The sequence below is a fragment of the Rhinoderma darwinii genome, chromosome 6 (genome assembly GCF_050947455.1).
Source record: "Rhinoderma darwinii isolate aRhiDar2 chromosome 6, aRhiDar2.hap1, whole genome shotgun sequence".
NCBI classification, from domain to species: Eukaryota; Metazoa; Chordata; class Amphibia; order Anura; family Rhinodermatidae; genus Rhinoderma; species Rhinoderma darwinii.
Genome location: NC_134692.1, coordinates 3,626,472 through 3,648,530, shown reverse-complemented (window position 1 = coordinate 3,648,530; position 22,059 = coordinate 3,626,472). Strand labels below are relative to the sequence as shown.

General features: G+C 48.3%; 1 protein-coding gene across 3 annotated transcripts in view; it reads left to right on the top strand.

Moving 5' to 3' along the window:
• SLC15A2 (solute carrier family 15 member 2) overlaps positions 1-10,271 on the top strand; it is a 131,649-nt gene extending 121,378 nt beyond the window's left edge. For all 3 annotated transcript variants that reach the window (XM_075831045.1, XM_075831044.1, XM_075831043.1), the window contains 6 exons: positions 1,494-1,540; positions 1,944-2,051; positions 4,401-4,494; positions 7,676-7,828; positions 9,088-9,192; positions 9,553-10,271. In XM_075831045.1, coding sequence (XP_075687160.1) covers positions 1,494-1,540; positions 1,944-2,051; positions 4,401-4,494; positions 7,676-7,828; positions 9,088-9,192; positions 9,553-9,759 — 714 coding nt within the window. In that variant the 3' untranslated portion in view covers positions 9,760-10,271. The remainder of the gene's footprint in view (positions 1-1,493; positions 1,541-1,943; positions 2,052-4,400; positions 4,495-7,675; positions 7,829-9,087; positions 9,193-9,552) is intronic.
• Positions 10,272-22,059: the final 11,788 nt, after the last annotated feature.

The window sequence follows — 22,059 nt, the reverse complement described above, 5'->3', positions numbered from 1 at the left end:
GGATACAGAGGTGATAGAGATGATACAGAGGTGATAGAGAAGATACAGAGGTGATAGAGAGGATACAAAGAGGATACGGAGGTGATAGAGAGGATACAGAGATGATAGAGAGGATACTGAGGTGATAGAGATTATACAGAGATGATAGAGAGGATACAGAGGTGATAGAGATGATACAGAGGTGATAGAGAAGATACAGAGGTGATAGAGATGATACAGAGGTGATAGAGAGGATACAAAGAGGATACGGAGGTGATAGAGAGGATACAGAGATGATAGAGAGGATACAGAGATGATAGAGAGGATACAGAGATGATACAGAGGATACAGAGATGAGAGGTGATAGAAAGGATACAGAGATGATAGAGAGGATACAGAGGTGATAGAGATGATACAGAGGTGATAGAGAGTATACAGAGGTGATAGAGAGGATACAGAGGTGGTAGAGGATACATAGATGATAGAGAGGATTCAGAGATGATAGAGAGGATACAGAGGTGATAGAGAGTATACAGAGGTGATAGAGAGGATACAGAGGTGATAGAGAGGATACAGAGGTGATAGAGAGGATACAGAGGTGATAGAGAGGATACAGAGGTGATAGAGATGATACATAGAGGATACAGAGGTGATAGAGATGATACAGAGATGATATAGTGAGGATACAGAGGTGATAGAGAGGATACAGAGGTGATAGAGAGGATACAGAGGTGATCGAGAGGAGACAGAGGTGATAGAGATGATACAGAGGTGATAGAGATGTTGTAGAGATGATATAGAGAGGATACGGAGGTGATAGAGATTATACAGAGATGATAGAGAGGATACAGAGGTGATAGAGAGGATACAGAGGTGATAGAGATGATAAAGAGATGATAGAGAGGATACGGAGGTGATAGAGAGGATACAGAGGTGATAGAGAGGATAGAAAGAGGATACGGAGGTGATAGAGAGGATACAGAGATGATAGAGAGGATACAGAGATGATAGAGAGGATACAGAGATGATACAGAGGATATAGAGAGGATACGGAGGTGATAGAAAGGATACAGAGATGATAGAGAGGATACAGAGATAATAGAGGTGATAGAGGATACATAGATGATAGAGAGGATTCAGAGATGATAGAGAGGATACAGAGGTGATAGAGATGATACAGAGGTGATATAGTGAGGATACAGAGGTGATAGAGAGGATACAGAGGTGATACAGATGATACAGAGGTGATAGAGAGTATACAGAGGTGATAGAGATGATACAGAGATGATACAGAGATGATAGAGATGATACAGAGATGATAGAGAGGATACAGAGGTGATAGAGATGATACAGAGGTGATAGAGAGGATACAGAGATGATAGAGAGGATACAGAGATGATAGAGAGGATACAGAGATGATAGAGAGGACAGAGGTGTGATGCAGAATAATACCCAAGTCCGGGAGCGAGTAGACTTTTTTGTGACAATTATTCTATGAACTTCTTCTTTTCTAGGTTGTAGATGAAAATAAAAAACCATCAAATGGATTAGCAGCTGTGAGGTAAGATCATCAGGACGATCCATAGGTTACAATTCACTAAAGCAATAGTTAACAGGTGTCACTGGGATATGTCATCATTTTGCGATCAGTGCTACTCTATACTGCGGGATACAGAAAGAAAATATATACCGCACAATATAACTTTTTCACAAGGGGGCCCTATGGGTGACGTATGCCTATACAAAGACGTACGTATGTCGGAGGCTTCCGTCTGAGGAAAACGTCAGGAAATACTCCCAACCTATTCCCTCTGACTGAAGGCGCACGCGACGCGTGAACAGACTGTAAAATAACGCCGATTTATAAGGACTTCAGGGACTGCGTTACTTTACACTTTGCAGCCTCCAGATGAGGGACCTTTTTCTTTCCTTGCTGGACATGATGTTATTTATTGCTTTTCCAGGTTCATCAATGCGCTCAGCGATCCAGTCACTGATATTATGGTTGGAGGAGAAAATGTCACCGTTGGCCCGGGAAACTCATCAGGATACAATACACTGAAGAGAGGAAAGTAGGTGCCCGGGCGTGGGGGGGGGGGGGGTTTTGTCTGGGATCAGAACATTGAGTCATTTTTAAATGGCACAATTAATGGCAGCAAACTGGGGAGCCCGGAGGCCGCGTTAAGGCTTCGTTCACATCTGCGCTGTGGCATCCTTTTTAGCGGATCCGTTTAAATAAAAAATAAAAAACGGACAGACTGACTGAATGCAATAGAAGGTAAAATATATTTGTTTTTGACGGATCAGTTTACCGGATCCGTCCAAAAACACTGACGCTTTTCTTTCAGTTTGTGATCGGTTATAACGGATCCATTTTTATCTTTGCATCTTTCTTGCTTTTATTTTTGGTCTGCCGATGTGCAGAAGAAAACAGATCCGTTAAATGTAACGCATAAGGGCCTGTTCACATCTGTGCTGGGGTTCCGGTCTGATGTTCCGTCGTAGCTTTCCGTCAGAACGGGACCCTGAACAGACACAAACGGAAACCAGAGGTCTCCGTTTCCATCACTATTGATTTCAATGGTGACGGATCTGGTGCAAATGGTTTCCAATTGTCTCCGTTGTGCGAGGGTTCCATCGTTTTGACGGAATCAATACCTTAGTCGACTGCGCTGCTCATTCCGTCAAAACAACAGAACCCTTACACAACGGAGACAAATGGAAACCGACGGAACGGAGCCCTGACGCAGATGTGAACGGAGAGGAAATCAATGGGTTTTTTGACGGAAACATGAAGTTCTTATGGTCCTCTGACGGATCCGCTAGAACGGAGTCCAGAATGCAAACGCAGCCTAAGAAATGATTTTATTTATGGTTCTGGAGTCCCATTAAGAAGTGATCGGCTCCCTGCAGATGAGCTATCTATCTATCTATCTATCTATCTATCTGTCTATCTATCTATGTGTCTATCTATCTATCTATCTATCTATCTATCTATCTATCTATCTATCTATCTATCTCATATCTTTCTATCTATCTATCTCATATCTATCTATCTATCTATCTATCTATCTATCTATCTATCTATCTATCTATCTATCTATCTATCTCATATCTATCTATCTATCTATCTATCTATCTATCTCATATCTATCTATCTATCTATCTATCTATCTATCTATCTATCTATCTATCTATCTATCTATCTATCTATCTATCTATCTATCTATGTGTCTCATATCTATCTATCATCTATCTATCTATCTATCTATCTATCTCATATCTATCTATCTCATATCTATCTATCTATCTATCTATCTATCTATCTATCTATCTATCTATCTCATATCTATCTATCTATCTATCTATCTATCTATCTATCTATCTATCTATCTATGTGTCTCATATCTATCTATCTATCTATCTATCTCATATCTTTCTATCTATCTATCTATCTATCTATCTATGTATCTATCTATCTATCTATCTATCTATGTGTCTCATATCTATCTATCATCTATCTATCTATCTATCTATCTATCTATCTATCTCATTATCTATCCCATATCTATCTAATATCTCGCTCTCATCTCTTTCTCTCTCTTCTCTCTCTCTTCTCTTTCCTCTCCCTCCTCTCTCTCTTATGCATTATGAAGCCCCTATTTTTTGTGCAGCACCTGAGTCATCTCTCTTTCTTTCTCTCTCTTCTCTTTTTTCTCTTCTCTCTCTTTCTTTCTCTTTCCTCTCTTATCTCTCACTTCTCTCTCTTTCTACTCTCGTCTCTCTCTCATTCATTATGAAGCCTTTATATTTTGTGAAGCACCTGCGTAGTCTCTTTCTTTCTCTCTCTCTTCTCTCCTCTCTTTCTCTTCTCTTTCTCTCTCTCTCTTATGCATTATGAAGCCCCTATATTTTGTGCAGCACCTGAGTCATCTCTCTCTCTCTTGTCTCTCTGTCTTCTCTTTCCTCTCCCTCCTCTCTCTCATGCATTATGAACCCATATTTTGTGCAGCACCTGAGTCATCTCTTTCTTTCTCTTCTCTTTCTTCCTCTCTTTCTCTCTCTTTTCTTTCCTCTCCCTTGTCTCTCTCTTCTCCCTTATCTCTCTTTCTTTCCCTCTCTCCTCTCCTGTTCCTCTCTCTCTTTCTCTCTTCTCTCTTTCTCTCTTATGCATTATGAAGCCCCTATATTTTGTGCAGCACCTGAGTCATCTCTTTCTTTCTCTCTCTTCTCTTTCTCTCCTCTTTCTCTCTTCTCTTTCCTCTCCCTTGTCTCTCTCTCTTCTCTCTTTCTTTCCCTCTCTTCTCTCCTGTTTCTCTCTCTCTTTCTCTCTCCTCTCCCTCTTCCTCTTCTCTCTCTCTTATGTATTATGAAGCCTCTATATTTTGTGAAGCACCTGAGTCATCTCCTCCTCTTTTCAGAATCACTGTGCAGGGTCTGATTGGTGCCGATAAATACTCCATTAACCTGGGACTGATGGATTTTGGAGGAGCGTACACCGCCGTACTGAGGACGGTAAGTGACAGATTCAATTATCCCAACACGTCCGTATATGTGCAGGTGCCATATATATTGTACATTATGTCCAAACTATATGCACATTCTATTACATTTAATTTCACAATATAATTGGTATATACTGTAAATGCTCCTCTCCATCCTGCTAATAGCACTTCCCTGTTCTCTCCCACTGTCTTCACAATATTGTACTTGTTAGCGCAGTAGTTTGTGCTCCAGAGCTGCACTTCCATTTTGAAGGCTATGGAGTTGAGTTTGTTAATAGCTCTGGGTGCGTACAGCATAGACACGTCTTTTTCCCATCACCTCTATATAACTGTAACCTTGTAACTTTCCTGTTCCCACTTGGATTTGGTCAATGTGTCCTACACCGAGGTAGAAACAGCCGCATGAAAGTCCACAGTGGGTGCTAATACTTCTTTATGGGATGAAAGAGCTGCCAATCCCTCCCTGGAGAAATGGCCATATCAATATATTAAGACATTCTATAGGTAACGTAGTGTATGAGGAGAACCCCCTCCCTCCCAACCTGTCACAGCTCCATGTATGAGAAGCGCCCCCTCCCTCCCCACCAATCACAGCTCTATGTATGGGAAGTGCCCTGTCCGTCCTTCCCCCGTCAGAAGCGCCCCTCCCTCTCCCCAATCACAGCTCTATGTATGAGGAGCACCCCCTCCCTCCCCACTGTCACAGCTCTATGTATGAGGAGCGCCCCCTCCCTCCCCCGGTCACAGCTCTATGTATGAGGAGCGCCCCTCCCATCCCCGGTCACAGCTCTATGTATGAGGAGCGCCCCCTCCCTCCCCCCGGTCACAGCTCTATGTATGAGGAGCGCCCCCTCCCTCCCCCCGGTCACAGCTCTATGTATGAGGAGCGCCCCCTCCCTCCCCCCGGTCACAGCTCTATGTATGAGGAGCGCCCCTCCCTCCCCCGGTCACAGCTCTATGTATGAGGAGCGCCCCCTCCCTCCCCCCGGTCACAAATCTATGTATGAGGAGCGCCCCTCCCTCTCCCCGGTCACAGCTCTATGTATGAGGAGCGCCCCCTCCCTCCCCACCGGTCACAGCTCTATGTATGAGGAGCGCCCCCTCCCTCCGCCAGTCACAGCTCTATGTATGAGGAGCGCCCCTCCCTTCCCCCGGTCACAGCTCTATGTATGAGCGCCCCCTCCCTCTCCCCGGTCACAGCTCTATGTATGAGGAGCGCCCCCAACCTCCCCCGGTCACAGCTCTATGTATGAGGAGCGCCCCCTCCCTCTCCCCGGTCACAGCTCTATGTATGAGGAGCGCCCCCTCCCTCCCCCGGTCACAGCTCTATGTATGAGGAGCGCCCCCTCCCTCCCCCGGTCACAGCTCTATGTATGAGGAGCGCCCCCTCCCTCTCCCCGGTCAAAGTTCTATGTATGAGGAGCGCCCCCTCCCTCCCCCCGGTCACAGCTCTATGTATGAGGAGCGCCCCCTCCCTCCCCCTCGTCACAGCTCTATGTATGAGGAGCGCCCCCTCCTTCTCCCCGGTTACAGTTCTATGTATGAGCGCCCCCTCCCTCCCCCGGTCACAGCTCTATGTATGAGGAGCGCCCCCTCCCTCCCCCGGTCACAGCTCTATGTATGAGGAGCGCCCCCTCCCTCCCCCGGTCACAGCTCTCTGTATGAGCGCCCCCTCCCTCTCCCTGGTCACAGCTCTATGTATGAGGAGCGCCCCCACCCTCCCCCGGTCACAGCTCTATGTATGAGGAGCGCCCCCTCCCTCTCCCCGGTCACTGCTCTATGTATGAGGAGCGCCCCCTCCCTCCCCCGGTCACAGCTCTATGTATGAGGAGCGCCCCAACCCTCCCCCGGTCACAGCTCTATGTATGAGCGCCCCCTCCCTCTCCCCGGTCACAGCTCTATGTATGAGGAGCGCCCCCTCCCTCCCCCCGGTCACAGCTCTATGTATGAGGAGCGCCCCCTCCCTCCCCCTCGTCACAGCTCTATGTATGAGGAGCGCCCCCTCCTTCTCCCCGGTCACAGTTCTATGTATGAGGAGCGCCCCCTCCCTCCCCCGGTCACAGCTCTATGTATGAGGAGCGCCCCCACCCTCCCCCGGTCACAGCTCTATGTATGAGGAGCGCCCCCTCCCTCACCCCAGTCACAGCTCTATGTATGAGGAGCGCCCCCACCCTCCCCCGGTCACAGCTCTATGTATGAGCGCCCCCTCCCTCTCCCCGGTCACAGCTCTATGTATGAGGAGCGCCCCCTCCCTCCCCCGGTCACAGCTCTATGTATGAGGAGCGCCCCCACCCTCCCCCGGTCACAGCTCTATGTATGAGCGCCCCCTCCCTCTCCCCGGTCACAGCTCTATGTATGAGGAGCGCCCCCTCCCTCCCCCGGTCACAGCTCTATGTATGAGGAGCGCCCCCTCCCTCCCCCGGTCACAGCTCTATGTATGAGGAGCGCCCCCTCCCTCCCCCGGTCACAGCTCTATGTATGAGGAGCGCCCCCACCCTCCCCCGGTCACAGCTCTATGTATGAGGAGCGCCCCCTCCCTCCCCCGGTCACAGCTCTATGTATGAGGAGCGCCCCCTCCCTCTCCCCGGTCACAGCTCTATGTATGAGGAGCGCCCCCACCCTCCCCCGGTCACAGCTCTATGTATGAGGAGCGCCCCCTCCCTCCACCGGTCACAGCTCTATGTATGAGGAGCGCCCCCACCCTCCCCCGGTCACAGCTCTATGTATGAGGAGCGCCCCCACCCTCCCCCGGTCACAGCTCTATGTATGAGGAGCGCCCCCTCCCTCCCCCGGTCACAGCTCTATGTATGAGGAGCGCCCCCTCCCTCCCCCGGTCACAGCTCTATGTATGAGGAGCGCCCCCACCCTCCCCCGGTCACAGCTCTATGTATGAGGAGCGCCCCCTCCCTCTCCCCGGTCACAGCTCTATGTATGAGGAGCGCCCCTCCCTCCCCCGGTCACAGCTCTATGTATGAGGAGCGCCCCCTCCCTCTCCCCGGTCACAGCTCTATGTATGAGGAGCGCCCCCTCCCTCCCCCGGTCACAGCTCTATGTATGAGGAGCGCCCCCTCCCTCCCCCGGTCACAGCTCTATGTATGAGCGCCCCCTCCCTCCCCCGGTCACAGCTCTATGTATAAGTCATTATTATTATTCCGCTGCCGGTATATTATACATTTATTTCTTGTTTCCAGATTAAAGTCAATGAGAAAGTGATTGAAGCCGTTGTGGTAGAAGACGTCGCAGCAAACAGTTTCCACGTTGCGTGGCAGGTTCCGCAGTATTTCCTGATCAGTGCCGGGGAAGTCATGTTTTCCATCACAGGATTGGAGTTCTCGTATTCCCAGGTAACGTCCCACGTGGGCTCATGGGAGGGAGATCGTGTACAGTGTCGGACTGGGTCACATTGGGCCCCTGGATGGAAATGATTGAGGGCCCCCCTGCAGCCAGACAGAATGGAGCACTGTAAGCTCTGCTGCTGTCACTGCACACACAAGTTGTATGATCTGTATTATTGGAGGAATTACCACAAAAAGTGCCGAACCCCAAGTGTTGTCCTGGCGGCATCAGATGTGGCTTCATTGTTGTGGCAGAACATGGGCCCAGGGGGGAATTCTCTGCCAGACCCGTCCAGTCTTCCCAGTATACATGATATCGTTGTATGCGGAGCACTGGATTATACTGACGGACCGGACGCGTGTGACCTCCTCAGGTGAACAAAACGGAGGAAACTGTAAAACGAATAATATAAAATACTAATAATCGTTGTTCTAAGGCCTCGCGCACTCGACCGTAGTTTCGTAATTGCGGATAAAACACGGACACATTCATTTCTATCGGCCAAGGACACCTGCCTGTATATTTAAGGGTGTAAGTCCGGAACATAGAAATAAGCATGTCCTATTTTTCACATTTACGGACCGTGTTCCTATACTTATTACTGTGAGCACGGTCCGCAAATTCAGATGACCCTCGACGGCCCATCCATGAAGTATTTACTGACCCTAAATCCTGCACGGGCGAGTGCATGGGGCCTTCTGCACACGGGATGGAAAAACTGCAGAAATTCTATCCGGAAGTTCTGCTGAAAAATTCTGCAGTGTATTACAATAGCGGCAAAGTGGATGAAGCTTTCTCATCCAGACGTCGCAGAATAAATCCACGGAAAAAAAGCGTAAATTCTGAATTTTCAGGATGTAAATGTTTTTCCATCCCGTGTGCATGAAGCCTTAGCTGGGATTCTGGACATTATATATATAGGAAATGTAAATGCGGACACTGGATTTAAATGACTGGGGTAAAGTTCGAAACCCCCCTAGCACTTCTGCTCCCACTCTGCTCAGGATGGGAGTAGTAGTCATCCCTCATTCGAGGTCTTTCAGCTTCTCAAATTTAGAAAACGTTGACGCTAAACTGGACGAGACGTAACGGGCCACATAACGGGGCGATGTGCGGGCAGCCTGCGAGGTGCTGCATTTGTGGGTTTACTTCCCAATATGATCTGCGGACGTCATTAGGTTCCAGTCTGCAGCGTCTCCATAATTCTTGGTCCAGACAATATTACAGAAGAATAGACGGATAACTTCTGCTTCCCCCCTCCCCCCAGGCTCCAGCCAGCATGAAGTCCGTCCTCCAGGCCGGGTGGTTGCTGACGATCGCTTTTGGTAACGTGATCGTGCTCATTGTCGCTCAGGCAGGAACCCTGGAACAGGTATGAACCTATAACCCCGCAGAAACCCCAAATCCCTGTATGTGATGTTTTTCTTATATTTGGAGAATAGTGAATTTACGTATGTCACGTGACTCGCGGATAACATACGATGGATACGATTTCTACTAAATGCAAGACCCTGAATGTTCAGCTTTCAGTGCAATCACTTTAATTGCCCCCCAGATGTTATGCCTCATGGGGCCATGAACCCCAAGATTTGACCCATTCACTGACAATACAGCAAACCTGCGCTCCCCCCTGATGGAATGTCCAGCTGTCCACCATTCCCCAGGTTACCTGACCCCAGTGCACCTGATCTATGTCTATTGGTGGTGATTGACCACGTTTCTCACCCCACAGTGGGCGGAGTTCATCCTCTTCGCTGCTCTTCTGATCGCCGTCTGCATCATCTTCTCCGTTATGGGCTATTTCTACGTTCCTGTAAATCCGGACGACTTGAATGAAGAGGATGAGAAGATGGACATAGACCAGGATGTGAAGAAGGTCCCGGACTTCTTTGAAATGAATCCAGAGGCCAACATGGAGGAGAAGAAGACGAAGATCTAGAGGCAGAATAAGCCTGTGGGACTCGGGGGTCATTATTAAGTGTTATGGGGCAACATCAGGGAAGTTTCTTCCATCTGTATAAGTGGGATACTCCGCGCCGCTGCCACCAGCCGCCCCCGGAAATGTAAGAACTTCCTAGATTTACTGCGTCCTTCCTACACGGAGATTCTTCTATTGCTGTTTTTATGATGAACTTGAATTGGCGCTCGTCTGGGGTCTCCGCACTGCGTCCCACTGATGTCCAGCACTTTATGAGCACAAAGAATCAGCGTACGTGGGGTAAATAAGGGCCATCGCAGCACATTGTACAGTTTCGTGTTATTCCCTTTAATCCGAGCGCAGCGTGACGGTCGGGTGGAGTCTTTTTTGGGACCCCCTTAAATGTCAAGTGTGAAATATAATTCTTGAAGTCCCAGAATAATCCAGGCTGGCGATCAGCGTCTCGTGCGCCGCTGTGGTAAATCATGTACATTATGTAATACTGTGATACATTGTATTGTTTATAAATAAAGAAAGACACAATGTTAGAAATCTGCACGACTCCGGGATGTAATGAGAACGGCGAGGGGAGGCGGAGAAATGCCAGACTAAGGTCACACACGCGGTGGTGGAGCCGCAGACCGTGGCGGATTAGACGCTGCTTATTAACAATGGTGGCAACGGGAGAACGGTCTCCATGGAATATCGCAGAGCGGCCTGTGATAACCATGATGGACGCTGTTCACATGCAGTTTCTGAGTCAATGGGAAAGAAGCGCGGAAAGATGTCACAAGGCGTAAAAGGCCGAATTCAGCCGACCGTAGTATACGGCTGTGTGACGGCCGTTGAAATAACGGCTGTCAAATGGACGCATGTATTTCAATAGGGCCGTTCACATGCCCGTTGTTTCAATGGACTGCGTGAAGGGTCAGTTGAAAAATAGAACGTGTCCTATTATCTTCTGTTTTCGTGAATCCCTCGTTAGACTCAAGTCTATGGGGATCCGTGAAAACGGGACCCGCACGGGTGCAACACGGATGGGAAAAATGGCAGTTATGAATGCGAACTTAAAGTAAGGGTATGTGAACACACACTAATTACGTCCGTAATTAACGGACGTATTTCAGCCGCAAGTCCCGGACCGAACACACTGCAGGGAGCCGGGCTCCTAACATCATAGTTATGTACGACGCTAGGAGTCCCTGCCTCGCTGCAGGACAACTGTCCCGTACTGTAATCATGTTTTCAGTACGGGACAGCAGTTCCACGGAGAGGCAGGGACTCCTAGCGTCGTACATAACTATGATGCTAGGAGCCCGGCTCCCTGCACTGTGTTCGGTCCGGTACTTGCGGCCGAAATACGTCCGTCAATTACGGACGTAATTAGTGTGTGTGCACAAACCCTCACACTCCACCCTGAACTGCGCCTGTACTGAACCACAAGATTGCACAGTGTGAATAGCACCTGTACTTAGTTTGCTGCAGCTTGGGTAAATATGGCGTCACCCCCTTCACGCATCGGTTTGCAGCACTGCCACAAAGCATTGGACCCTCAATTTCAGGAATTTAAGGCAAACATTTTACGAACTGTCCCTGAAAAGAAGTGAAAAATGATGAGCAGCCATGCATCACGGGAGACGCGTTTTAGCTGAAGTAGCAGCAACGTGTCATGTTTGTAATGAACCGTCTCCCCATCCATTATAGTTACATGAACGATTTACGGCGGTCTGCGCTAAATCTGGCGCACTTAATATGCAGCGTCTTATTTGGGGCCGTTAGGATTTACATTTGGTTGCTAGGAGATGTAATTATAGTATCGGCCTCATAAATCTGCTCGTGACTCGTCATCTCGGAACAACAATATTTTAATAAATCAAACTGACCGCACGGAGAGCTCGTATTTAACTCCTGGAGGCTGCACACAAAGGAACGAACCCTCAGACGTTAATTAGAGCAATGGATTTCTGTGCAGAGAGGAGACATTTTAGAGAAACTGCCGCCTGTCCGATCCCGAGATGCAATAAACAACGGAGCAAAGTCGATTATTTATTACCGATTCCGGAGTTCAGTTGTGAGGCCGCGGCGCTACAAATATTATACATCATCCCACAGTCTGCTGTATGCAAATAAAGCGTAATCATCGTACAATGGAACGTCCTGCAACTTTCTACTCACTATTTTGAAGATCTCTGCTTTTTGACAGTGAATGGAACAATCATTATTTAAATTCAGGAAGGGTCCACCCAGCAACACAGAGTATTTCAGGAAATTATTGTGTTGATCTTGTAGGTCACAGACCGTAAGTTACAGAGTGGAAGGCAGAGGGTCCGCAGTAGCACAGAGTATTTCAGAAGAAGAGTGTGCTGATCTTGTGGGAGGTCACAGACTGAGAGTCATAAAGTGGAAAAAGCAGGGTCCTCAGTAGCACAGAGTATTTCAGGAGGAGTGTGCTGATCGTGTGTGAAGCAGTGACATATTGTGGAAGAAGAGCGTGAGCGTAATAAGGGCGCATTTTTGTGCCCATATTATGGCCGCAAGTCCCGATCTGACCATGGGTCTTATGACCAGAACTAACAGCATCAAAGATCGCGATTTTACATTCTACGCATTTTACTCTGAGTGAACATGAAATTAGCTGCTTTCATATGAAATCTAAATGCTGACATTTCTGCTGTCCGTGCGGGCGCCGTAATCCCCGGATTTCCTCGATAATCACTGTAACCAGTTTACAGCGTCACTTGATTCACTGTAAGGCTGGATTCACATGAGCATGTCCGGTCCGTATAGGACGGCACGTATTTTGGGCGCAAGTCCCGGACCGAACACACTGCAGGGAGCCGGACTCCTAGCATCATAGTTATGTACGACGCTAGGAGTCCCTGCCTCTCTGTGGAACTACCGTCCTGTACTGAAAACATGTTTTCAGTACGGGACAGTTGTCCCGCAGCGAGGCAGGGACTCCTAGCGTCGTACATAACTATGATGTTAGGAGTCCGGCTCCCTGCACTGTGTTCGGTCCGGGACTTGCGGCCGAAATACATTCCGTCCATTACGGACGTAACATGCTCGTGTGAATCCAGCCTAATTATCTTTTCGTTGAAACCATTTCACAGATGGGAGAACATATACATGTACACTACCTGGCCAAAAGTATGTGACCCCCTGACCATCACAGCTATATGAGCGTGTTGGACATCCCATTCCAAAATCATGAGGGTTAATTTGAAGCCCCTTTGCAGCCCTAAAACCACCCACTCTTCTGGAAAGATTTTTCACAAGATTCTGGATTGTTATTTTAATGTTACATTGGACACTATGTATTCCGGTAGGTAGCGTTCTCCTGGCATCCCCCACAACCAGATTCCTCCATCATGATAATAACACTCAAAGGTGACCAGAGCAGATATAGCAAATAATAATAACAACACTTACAGGTGACAGGGGAAGATCTAGCAAATAATAACACTTACAGGTGACCAGAGCAGATATAGCAAATAATAATAACAACACTTACAGGTGACAGGGGCAGATCTAGCAGATAATAACACTTACAGGTGACCGGGACAGATCTAAAAGATAATAATAACACTTACAGGTGACCGGGGCAGATCTACCAGATAACACTTACAGGTGACCGGAGCAGATCTAGAATATAACAACACTTACAGAAGACCAGGGCAGATCTAGTAGATAATAATAACACTTACAGGTGACCGGGGCAAATCTAGCAGATATCACCACTTACAGGTGACCGGGACAGATCTAGCAGAAAATAACACTTACATGTGACCGGGGCAGATCTAGCAGATAATAACACTTACATGTGACCAGGGCAGATCTAGCAGATAATAACACAGGCGACCAGGGTAGATCTAGCAGATAATAATAACACTCACAGGTGACCGGAGAAGATTTAGCGCATAATAATAACAACATGTACAGGTGACCAGAGCAGATCTAGCAGATGATAACACTTACAGGTGATTGGGGCAGATCTAGCCGATAACACTTACAGGTGACAAGGGTAGATCTAGCAGATGATAATAGCACTTACATGTGACCGGGGCAGATCTAGCAGATAATAACACAGGTGACCAGGGTAGATCTAGCAGATAATAATAACACTTACAGCTTGTCGGGGCAGATCGAAGAGATCAAAAATTCCACCAACTGACGTGTGGTAAAGGTGACATCTTATGACAGTGCCATGTGTAAAGTCACTGAGCTTTTCAGTACGACCCATACTAGTAGCAATGTCTCTCTATGGAGATTACATGGCTGTGTGCTGGATTTTATGCACATATGTGCAATGGGTGTGGCTGAAATGAACTCAATATTGGCCATCAATATCTGATCGGAGGGGGGTCCAACTCTCAGCACCCCCGCTGATCAGCTGTGTGGAGGGGCTCCGGGGTGCGCTGCTTCCCCTTTATTTCTTACACAGCTCCATACAGGTGAGAAAAGATCAGTTTTATTGCTCTGGACAACTGATTTAAAGGGGAACGCTGGAAGGTCCCATTCAGTGTAGGCAGAGGACCCCAAATAAATGATAGAGTTGTGCATCTTGTGTTACTGGGCCACCATGTGCATGTTCCCCATTTATCACTTTTTGCTAGAGTTCCCCTTTAAACTTTCTAACACCTTTGTAGAGGGTATGGGGAGGCTGCTTTCTGGTGATGGTACAGGTGTGTGTGTGGGGGTATTTAAAGATTTCTATAGGGGCTGCCGGAACCTCCTGATCCCTGCGAACAGTTCGGTTATATCCACAACCCACTGGAACAGAAAATACAGTACACGTATATCCCCGGCCCAGGACTGCGACTCGTTCTTGTTTCAGCCGGAGGCCCCTGAGGCCGAGCACAAACACATTACAATGGCACAGGAATTATAGGCGGCACTGGCTGCCCGGCGTCCCGCGGTCCTCACAGGCGATGAGAATCCTTCATCCAGACACAAATTGGGTTTTCTATTAACCCACAGCCGTATCCTCACTGGCCCTCAATGAATCAGTTAATAAATAAGATTACTGCACAATGAGGTTACGTCCTCACAGCTCTGCATAGTCACAAATCTCCAGCTGAGGTGAAGGAGGGAGCACAATAATCTCCAACCAAACCCTGGCCTGGTGTAGAAGGAGAGACCAATGGAAAAGCTGAGCAATTCTACACAGGTAATACAGCGCCTCCACCAGTGCAGGATGTAAGCGGTATTGCACCCTGTCAATAGTACAGGGTAAACAGCGGCCCCACCAGTGCCCACACATGTGCAGCTGAGAGCATCATGTAATAGCCAGGGCTGTAGAAACCGTCTCACTATAAAAAAAAATCCTATCTTTCTCCGTTACTTAGATATCGGTGACGTTATATTTGGCGCCCAATATTTAAATAACCCCCTGAACAGTCAATGGGGTGTAATTGGCAAGGGGGCGTGTAACATCGCTTTGACACTGTCCAATCAGCTACGGACAGTGTCACAGCAAGAGCTGGAGAGAGGAGAGCGTGCGCGCAGCTCCACCGCCACCACGGAACAGAAGAGGAGAAGAATGTGAATTCTTCTTCTTCTGTTCCATGGCGGTGGGAGTATTTTCGGCAGAGGCATCGGAGCTGTGCGCGCTCTCACTCAGTTTTCAGCTTTTGGCAGACAAGGACTCGGGAGAGATCACAGTCTTCTTCAGCTTGTCTGTTGAGAGCTGAAGAGTGAGAGCGTGCGCGCTCACGCTCTCCTCTCTCCAGCTCTTGCTGTGACACTGTCCGTTGCGGATTGGGCAGTGATCAGTGATCCCTTTACAACGACCCGTTCTACCACAAACGTCTGTAAAGTGACTGCAGGGCGAGTGCCGGATGTTATACACCGGGGGGAATGGGACTGACGGAATCACCGGGACACAATGATTAGGAGGGGGGCACATACTTTTCTCCATGTAGTGGATTTTGCATACTTTTTCCCAGGAGGAATTGTCCTTAATCACTACCGAAGAGAATTAGTATTTGAGAGACAATATATTCAAGTAAAAGATGAATTGTGGCCGGGGGGCAAATACTTCTCTGCCCCGTATATAGTCACATGGTTACAAAACCTGAAAAACGAATCTCAGTTCTGCCCTTTCAATGTTTCTGCTGTTAATCCAGAAGAAAAAGAACCAACAAATGTTGGGCTGTGTTTCGGGTACTGACCCCGTATTCCTGCCCTATCCTGGCAGTGTATCTGGTCTGGTTCCTCAGGTCATCACTCCTGGCAGGCGCCTTCACGTCTCCTTCTGTGTTAGTGTTTTGCATGAATGTGAACAGACAATTTAGTCTTTGAGATCTGATTTATGGCCGCACATCGAAGCTTCTGTCCTGTAACAATCTACGGTCCATCAATCACGGCTGCAGCGTCGTGCGTTCAGCTTGTCTCTGCGCCAATTGATTTAAAGAAGATTTATTGTCCCAAAAACATATCAAACCTGGCAAAAAACCGCGGCGTCAGTGATTGCCCAGATCCAGAGATGGAGAGTTCTCGGCTGAAGAGCTCCACATTTAGGACCGTTGTATTTTTTTTATTGTTTTTTGTAAACTAGAAGTTTTGTTTCCTCCAAAAGACGCCGCGTCCCCCGAACGTTTGAACAAAAACGTTTTGTTACTAATATTATATCTTCTGCTGTGATCAAGTCAATGGGACCGGCCACTGTTCCCATGAAGTCATCGGTAGACTCCCTCTCTTCAGTGTCCCTATTATAGCATTGGAGAAAGGGGGTAATTGCTCCGGGATCTGAAGCTCCACCACCCCGTGTGCCCCAACCATGTGCGGCCCATTATAACACTCCTCACTGGCCGGCCAACTCAAACACACATCATGGTACCAGCTGACGGATCATTCAGCCACGGCATGTAACGCTAGTGTTCACCACATGGAGGTACTAGAGGCACTATATGGTACAGGGTACTCAGTGGTACTGCCATAGGTGGAGCATGAGAGTATTATACAAGTACATTATGGCACTTGTGGGAACTGTATATAGGTAGAGGATGGAATGCTCTATACTTTATGGCTCTTGTGGGAACTGTATGGTACGGTTATCGGGCACTGCATGGTAGTATTATATAGGGAAAGTGTGGCACTTTTTGGCTCTTACGTGCACTGTATGGTACTGCTATAGGTGGAGCATGCGAGTATTCTATAAGTACAATATGGCACTCTTACATGAACAAATGATCGCACTTGTGGGCACGGTCTATAGGTGGAGGATGCGAGTATTATATAGGTACATTTTGGCACGGATTACTTTATGGCACTTGTGCGCAGAGTATGGTACACTTATAGGTGGAGTATGAGAGTATTGTGGGCACTGTATGACACCGTTACTGGGCGCTGTATGACACCGTTACTGGGCGCTGTATGACTCCGTTACTGGGCGCTGTATGACACCATTACTGGGCGCTGTATGACACCGTTACTGGGCGCTGTATGACACCATTACTGGGCGCTGTATGACACCGTTACTGGGCGCTGTATGACACCGTTACTGGGCGCTGTATGACTCCGTTACTGGGCACTGTATGACACCGTTACTGGGCACTGTATGACACCGTTACTGGGCACTGCATGACACCGTTACTGGGCGCTGTATGACTCCGTTACTGGGCGCTGTATGACACCGTTACTGGGCGCTGTATGACTCCATTACTGGGCGCTGTATGACACCGTTACTGGGCGCTGTATGACACCGTTACTGGGCGCTGTATGACACCGTTACTGGGCACTCTATGACACCGTTACTGGGCTCTGTATGACATCGTTACTGGGCTCTGTATGACTCCGTTACTGGGCTCTGTATGACATCGTTACTGGGCTCTGTATGACACCGTTACTGGGCTCTGTATGACAGCGTTACTGGGCGCTCTATGACACCGTTACTGGGCTCTGTATGACATCGTTACTGGGCGCTGTATGACATAGTTACTGGGCGCTCTCTGACTCCGTTACTGGGCGCTGTATGACACCGTTACTGGGCGCTCTATGACATCGTTACTGGGCTCTGTATGACACCGTTACTGGGCGCTGTATGACATAGTTACTGGGCGCTCTCTGACTCCGTTACTGGGCGTTGTATGACATCGTTACTGGGCGCTCTATGACGCCGTTACTGGGCGTTGTATGACACCGTTACTGGGCGCTGTATGACACCGTTACTGGGCGCTGTATGACTCCGTTACTGGGCACTGTATGACTCCGTTACTGGGCACTGTATGACACCGTTACTGGGCACTGTATGACACCGTTACTGGGCACTGTATGACACCGTTACTGGGCGCTGTATGACACCGTTACTGGGCACTGTATGACACCGTTACTGGGCGCTGTATGACTCCGTTACTGGGCGCTGTATGACTCCATTACTGGGCGCTGTATGACACCGTTACTGGGCGCTGTATGACACAGTTACTGGGCTCTGTATGACACCGTTACTGGGCACTCTATGACACCGTTACTGGGCGCTGTATGACATCGTTACTGGGCGCTCTATGACATCGTTACTGGGCTCTGTATGACACCGTTACTGGGCGCTCTATGACACCGTTACTGGGCAGTGTATGACACCGTTACTGGGCACTGTATGACACCGTTACTGGGCGCTCTATGACACCGTTACTGGACACTGTATGACACCGTTACTTGGCGCTCTATGACACCGTTACTGGGCTCTGTATGACACCGTTACTGGGCGCTCTATGACACCGTTACTGGGCGCTCTATGACACCGTTACTGGACACTGTATGACACCGTTACTTGGCGCTCTATGACATCGTTACTGGGCTCTGTATGACACCGTTACTGGGCGCTCTATGACACCGTTACTGGGCACTGTAGGACACCGTTACTGGGCACTGTATGACACCGTTACTGGGCGCTCTATGACACCGTTACTGGGCGCGGTATGACTCCGTTACTGGGCGCTGTATGACACCATTACTGGGCGCTGTATGACACCGTTACTGGGCGCTGTATGACACCGTTACTGGGCGCTGTATGACTCCGTTACTGGGCGCTGCATGACACCGTTACTGGGCACTGCATGACACCGTTACTGGGCGCTGTATGACTCCGTTACTGGGCGCTGTATGACACCGTTACTGGGCGCTGTATGACTCCGTTACTGGGCGCTGTATGACACCGTTACTGGGCGCTGTATGACACCGTTACTGGGCGCTGTATGACACCGTTACTGGCGCTGTATGACACCGTTACTGGGCGCTGTATGACACCGTTACTGGGTGCTGTATGACACAGTTACTGGGCGCTGTATGACACCGTTACTGGGCACTGTATGACACCGTTACTGGGCACTGTATGACACCGTTACTTGGCACTGTATGACACCGTTACTGGGCACTGTATGACACCGTTACTGGGCGTTGTATGACATTGTTACTGGGCGCTGGATGACACCGTTATTGGGCACTATATGGGGTATTATATAAGGTAAGTGCGGCACGGTTTATGTCAGCACTTTATTACTACTTCATATTGCTGAACAGGTTCTACTTAATATTCAAAATCAACAGGGCCAGCAGTAATTAAACCTGGGCGCATTGAGTCTAATTAAACCTAATTATCAAATACATTTAGTTAATTGGTTGACTGTGTAACTAAGGGGGGCAATTACTTTTTCACACAGGGCCGGATGTTGGATAACTTTTTTTTCCCCTCAATAAATGAAACAATCATTTAAAATCTGTATTTTGTATTTATTTAGCTCGTCTTTGTCTTAAATATTATTTGCAGATATGTAACAATAAGGTACATCAAATATACAAAAATAGAAGAAGGGAAGGAAGGAAGGGAGGGAGGGAGGAAGGAAGGAGGGAAGGGTGGAACTTGGGAGGTAAGGAAGGAAGGAAGGAAGGAAGGAGGGAGGGGCGGAAGGAGGAGTGAAGGAAGGAGGGTGAAGGAAGGAGGGTGAAGGAAGGAAGGAAGGAGGGGGAAGGAAGAAGGGAGGGAAGGAAGGCAGGAGGGGAAAGGAAGGAAGGAAGGAAGGAGGGGGAAGGAAGGAGGGAGGGAAGGAGTGAAGGAAGGAGTGAGGGAGGGATGGAGGTAAGGAAGGAAGGAAGGAGGGAGGTAAGGAAGGAGGGAGGTAAGGAAGGAGGGAAGGGAAGTAGGAGGGGAGGGAAGGAAGGAGTGAGGGAGGGAAGGAAGGAGTGAGGGAGGGAAGGAAGGAGTGAGGGAGGGAAGGAAGGAGTGAGGGAGGGAAGGAAGGGGTGAGGGAGGGATGGAGGTAAGGAAGGAGGGGTGCAAATACTTTTTCGCACCACTGATTTACGTATCTTCTGCGCAGTCAGGATTGAGCTCACCGCCGTCCTTGCGCATTTCTGTCTACAATCTGAACGACTTACAGCGTTTACATATGTTCCTAGGAAAGGCGAATGTGCACGGACAACGTAAGCAGCGTGACTGCGCCACGAGGAAAAATCCCCCAGGTAACTCCAGATTTAACCTTCCCCTTCTGAATTTATAGGGAACACACGAGATACTTCTGGGTCAGAGACAGATATGAGGGATACATTGTCCAAACAACTCTGCGGAGGATGTTTCTGAATATAGACCATGAAAGTTCACATACACTGACAGCAAGCAGAGATCTTATACATAGTGAGGAATTAAAACACAAAATCTAATAGAAAGTTACACTAATAAATCTGCAGCGAGAACAGGGATTTTTTAAATATCATTTATCATTATTATGCCCGGCGTTGTTTTATAATGAAGACACCTTTGCTGCGGCCACCACCTGAAATGCGACAACACCCTTAAGGCCCGGTTAACGCTGATTTTGACGCGGTTTTCACCCAGCAAAAAAAATGTGAACAGGGCCTAATAACATTGCAACTGGGATGCCATAATGCCACTGCACTCTGCCGCACTGCATTCTGGGAGGTGTCACGGTTTTTCCTTCTGTAGTTGCCTTCACATCTTTTACAAGGCACCACCACAGCATCATCTAGACAGCAGGGGGCAGCAGTGAGATGTGAAGGCCTGTGAGCTAAGAACAAACTTGCAGAATTGTGAATGCAGCTCTGAATGTGACTGGAGTACAAGACATGATGTCACTCAAGATCAGTGTAAAGAATTTACAAAACTGCTCAATAACATTACATGTGGCTTCACTTTTACGTCAGATACAGATTGTCCCCTCCAGATCCGCGCTGCGCAGGTAAATGTATTATTATCAGATAAAGACGTCGGAGAATTCAAGAAAAGCGGCCGCACGGAAATGGCAAACAGCGGCCACTGGACCCCCATTCTCCCTATAGGTGGGGGACCCCAGAGGTGGGAAAACGCCTTTACTATTGCTTCTAGAGTGGAGACAAACACGTCACCTCCTGACCTGGTGACACAAGATGGCGGGAGAGATGATAAAAGTACCAAAAAATGGCGATAACCCAATTCTAAAGTAAACCGACACCCAAGAAGGGAAGCAGCGGAGACTTCAGAAAGGTTCACACAGAAAAATACTGAACTGCTGTGTGGCCGCTCCTGTACGCCGACCGCCATTTATCATCCGGAGACATTGTGAGAAGAAAACTATAAAGTTATGACTGGACTGAACCGGAGAACAAAACGGTGGTCAATATCTCACAACCGCGCCAACAGGAGCCGTCAGCAAGTCCTGACTAAGGCAGAGCATCTACTACGGCGACGTCACACGGAGGGGATTTGGTGAAGACAATCGTTGCAGTAAATCGACAGGAAAATCTGCAGCGACAGATCTGCGAAACAGCAGAGTGTCCTTATAAAAAACACTATACTCACCATCCCTGGCGCTCCCATGACAATACTTCCCTGGTCTCCGGCGACGACATATCACCACATGTAACTGCTGCAGCCTGTGATTGGTTGCAGCTGGAGGCCGGGTGTACAGAGACCGGCGGGAGACCCGAGAAGTGTTGTCATGGGAGCGCCAGGGATGGTTAGCATAATGTTTTTTTTTCTTTTAAAAACATTTTAAAGGTAACCTGTAACGTTGAACACGGAGTCCGATCTGCAGGCAGCGTGGTATGAAGATTGATAGTCAGCATAACCGGTTACTTATTACTCTGAGCTTAGGAGTCCAGTGGGCGGTCCTACTTAATGATTGACAGCATTCCCCGTATGAGTGTGACTACAGACAGAGCTGTGTGGCCGAGGAAGGACGGTTTTACGCTGGGACCTCTATAGAATAATGTCTGCTGTGAATCCCGTCATATACAGTGAAGGAAATAAGTATTTGATCCCTTGCTGATTTTGTAAGTTTGCCCGCTGTCAAAGACATGAACAGTCTAGAATTTTGAGGCTAGGTTAAT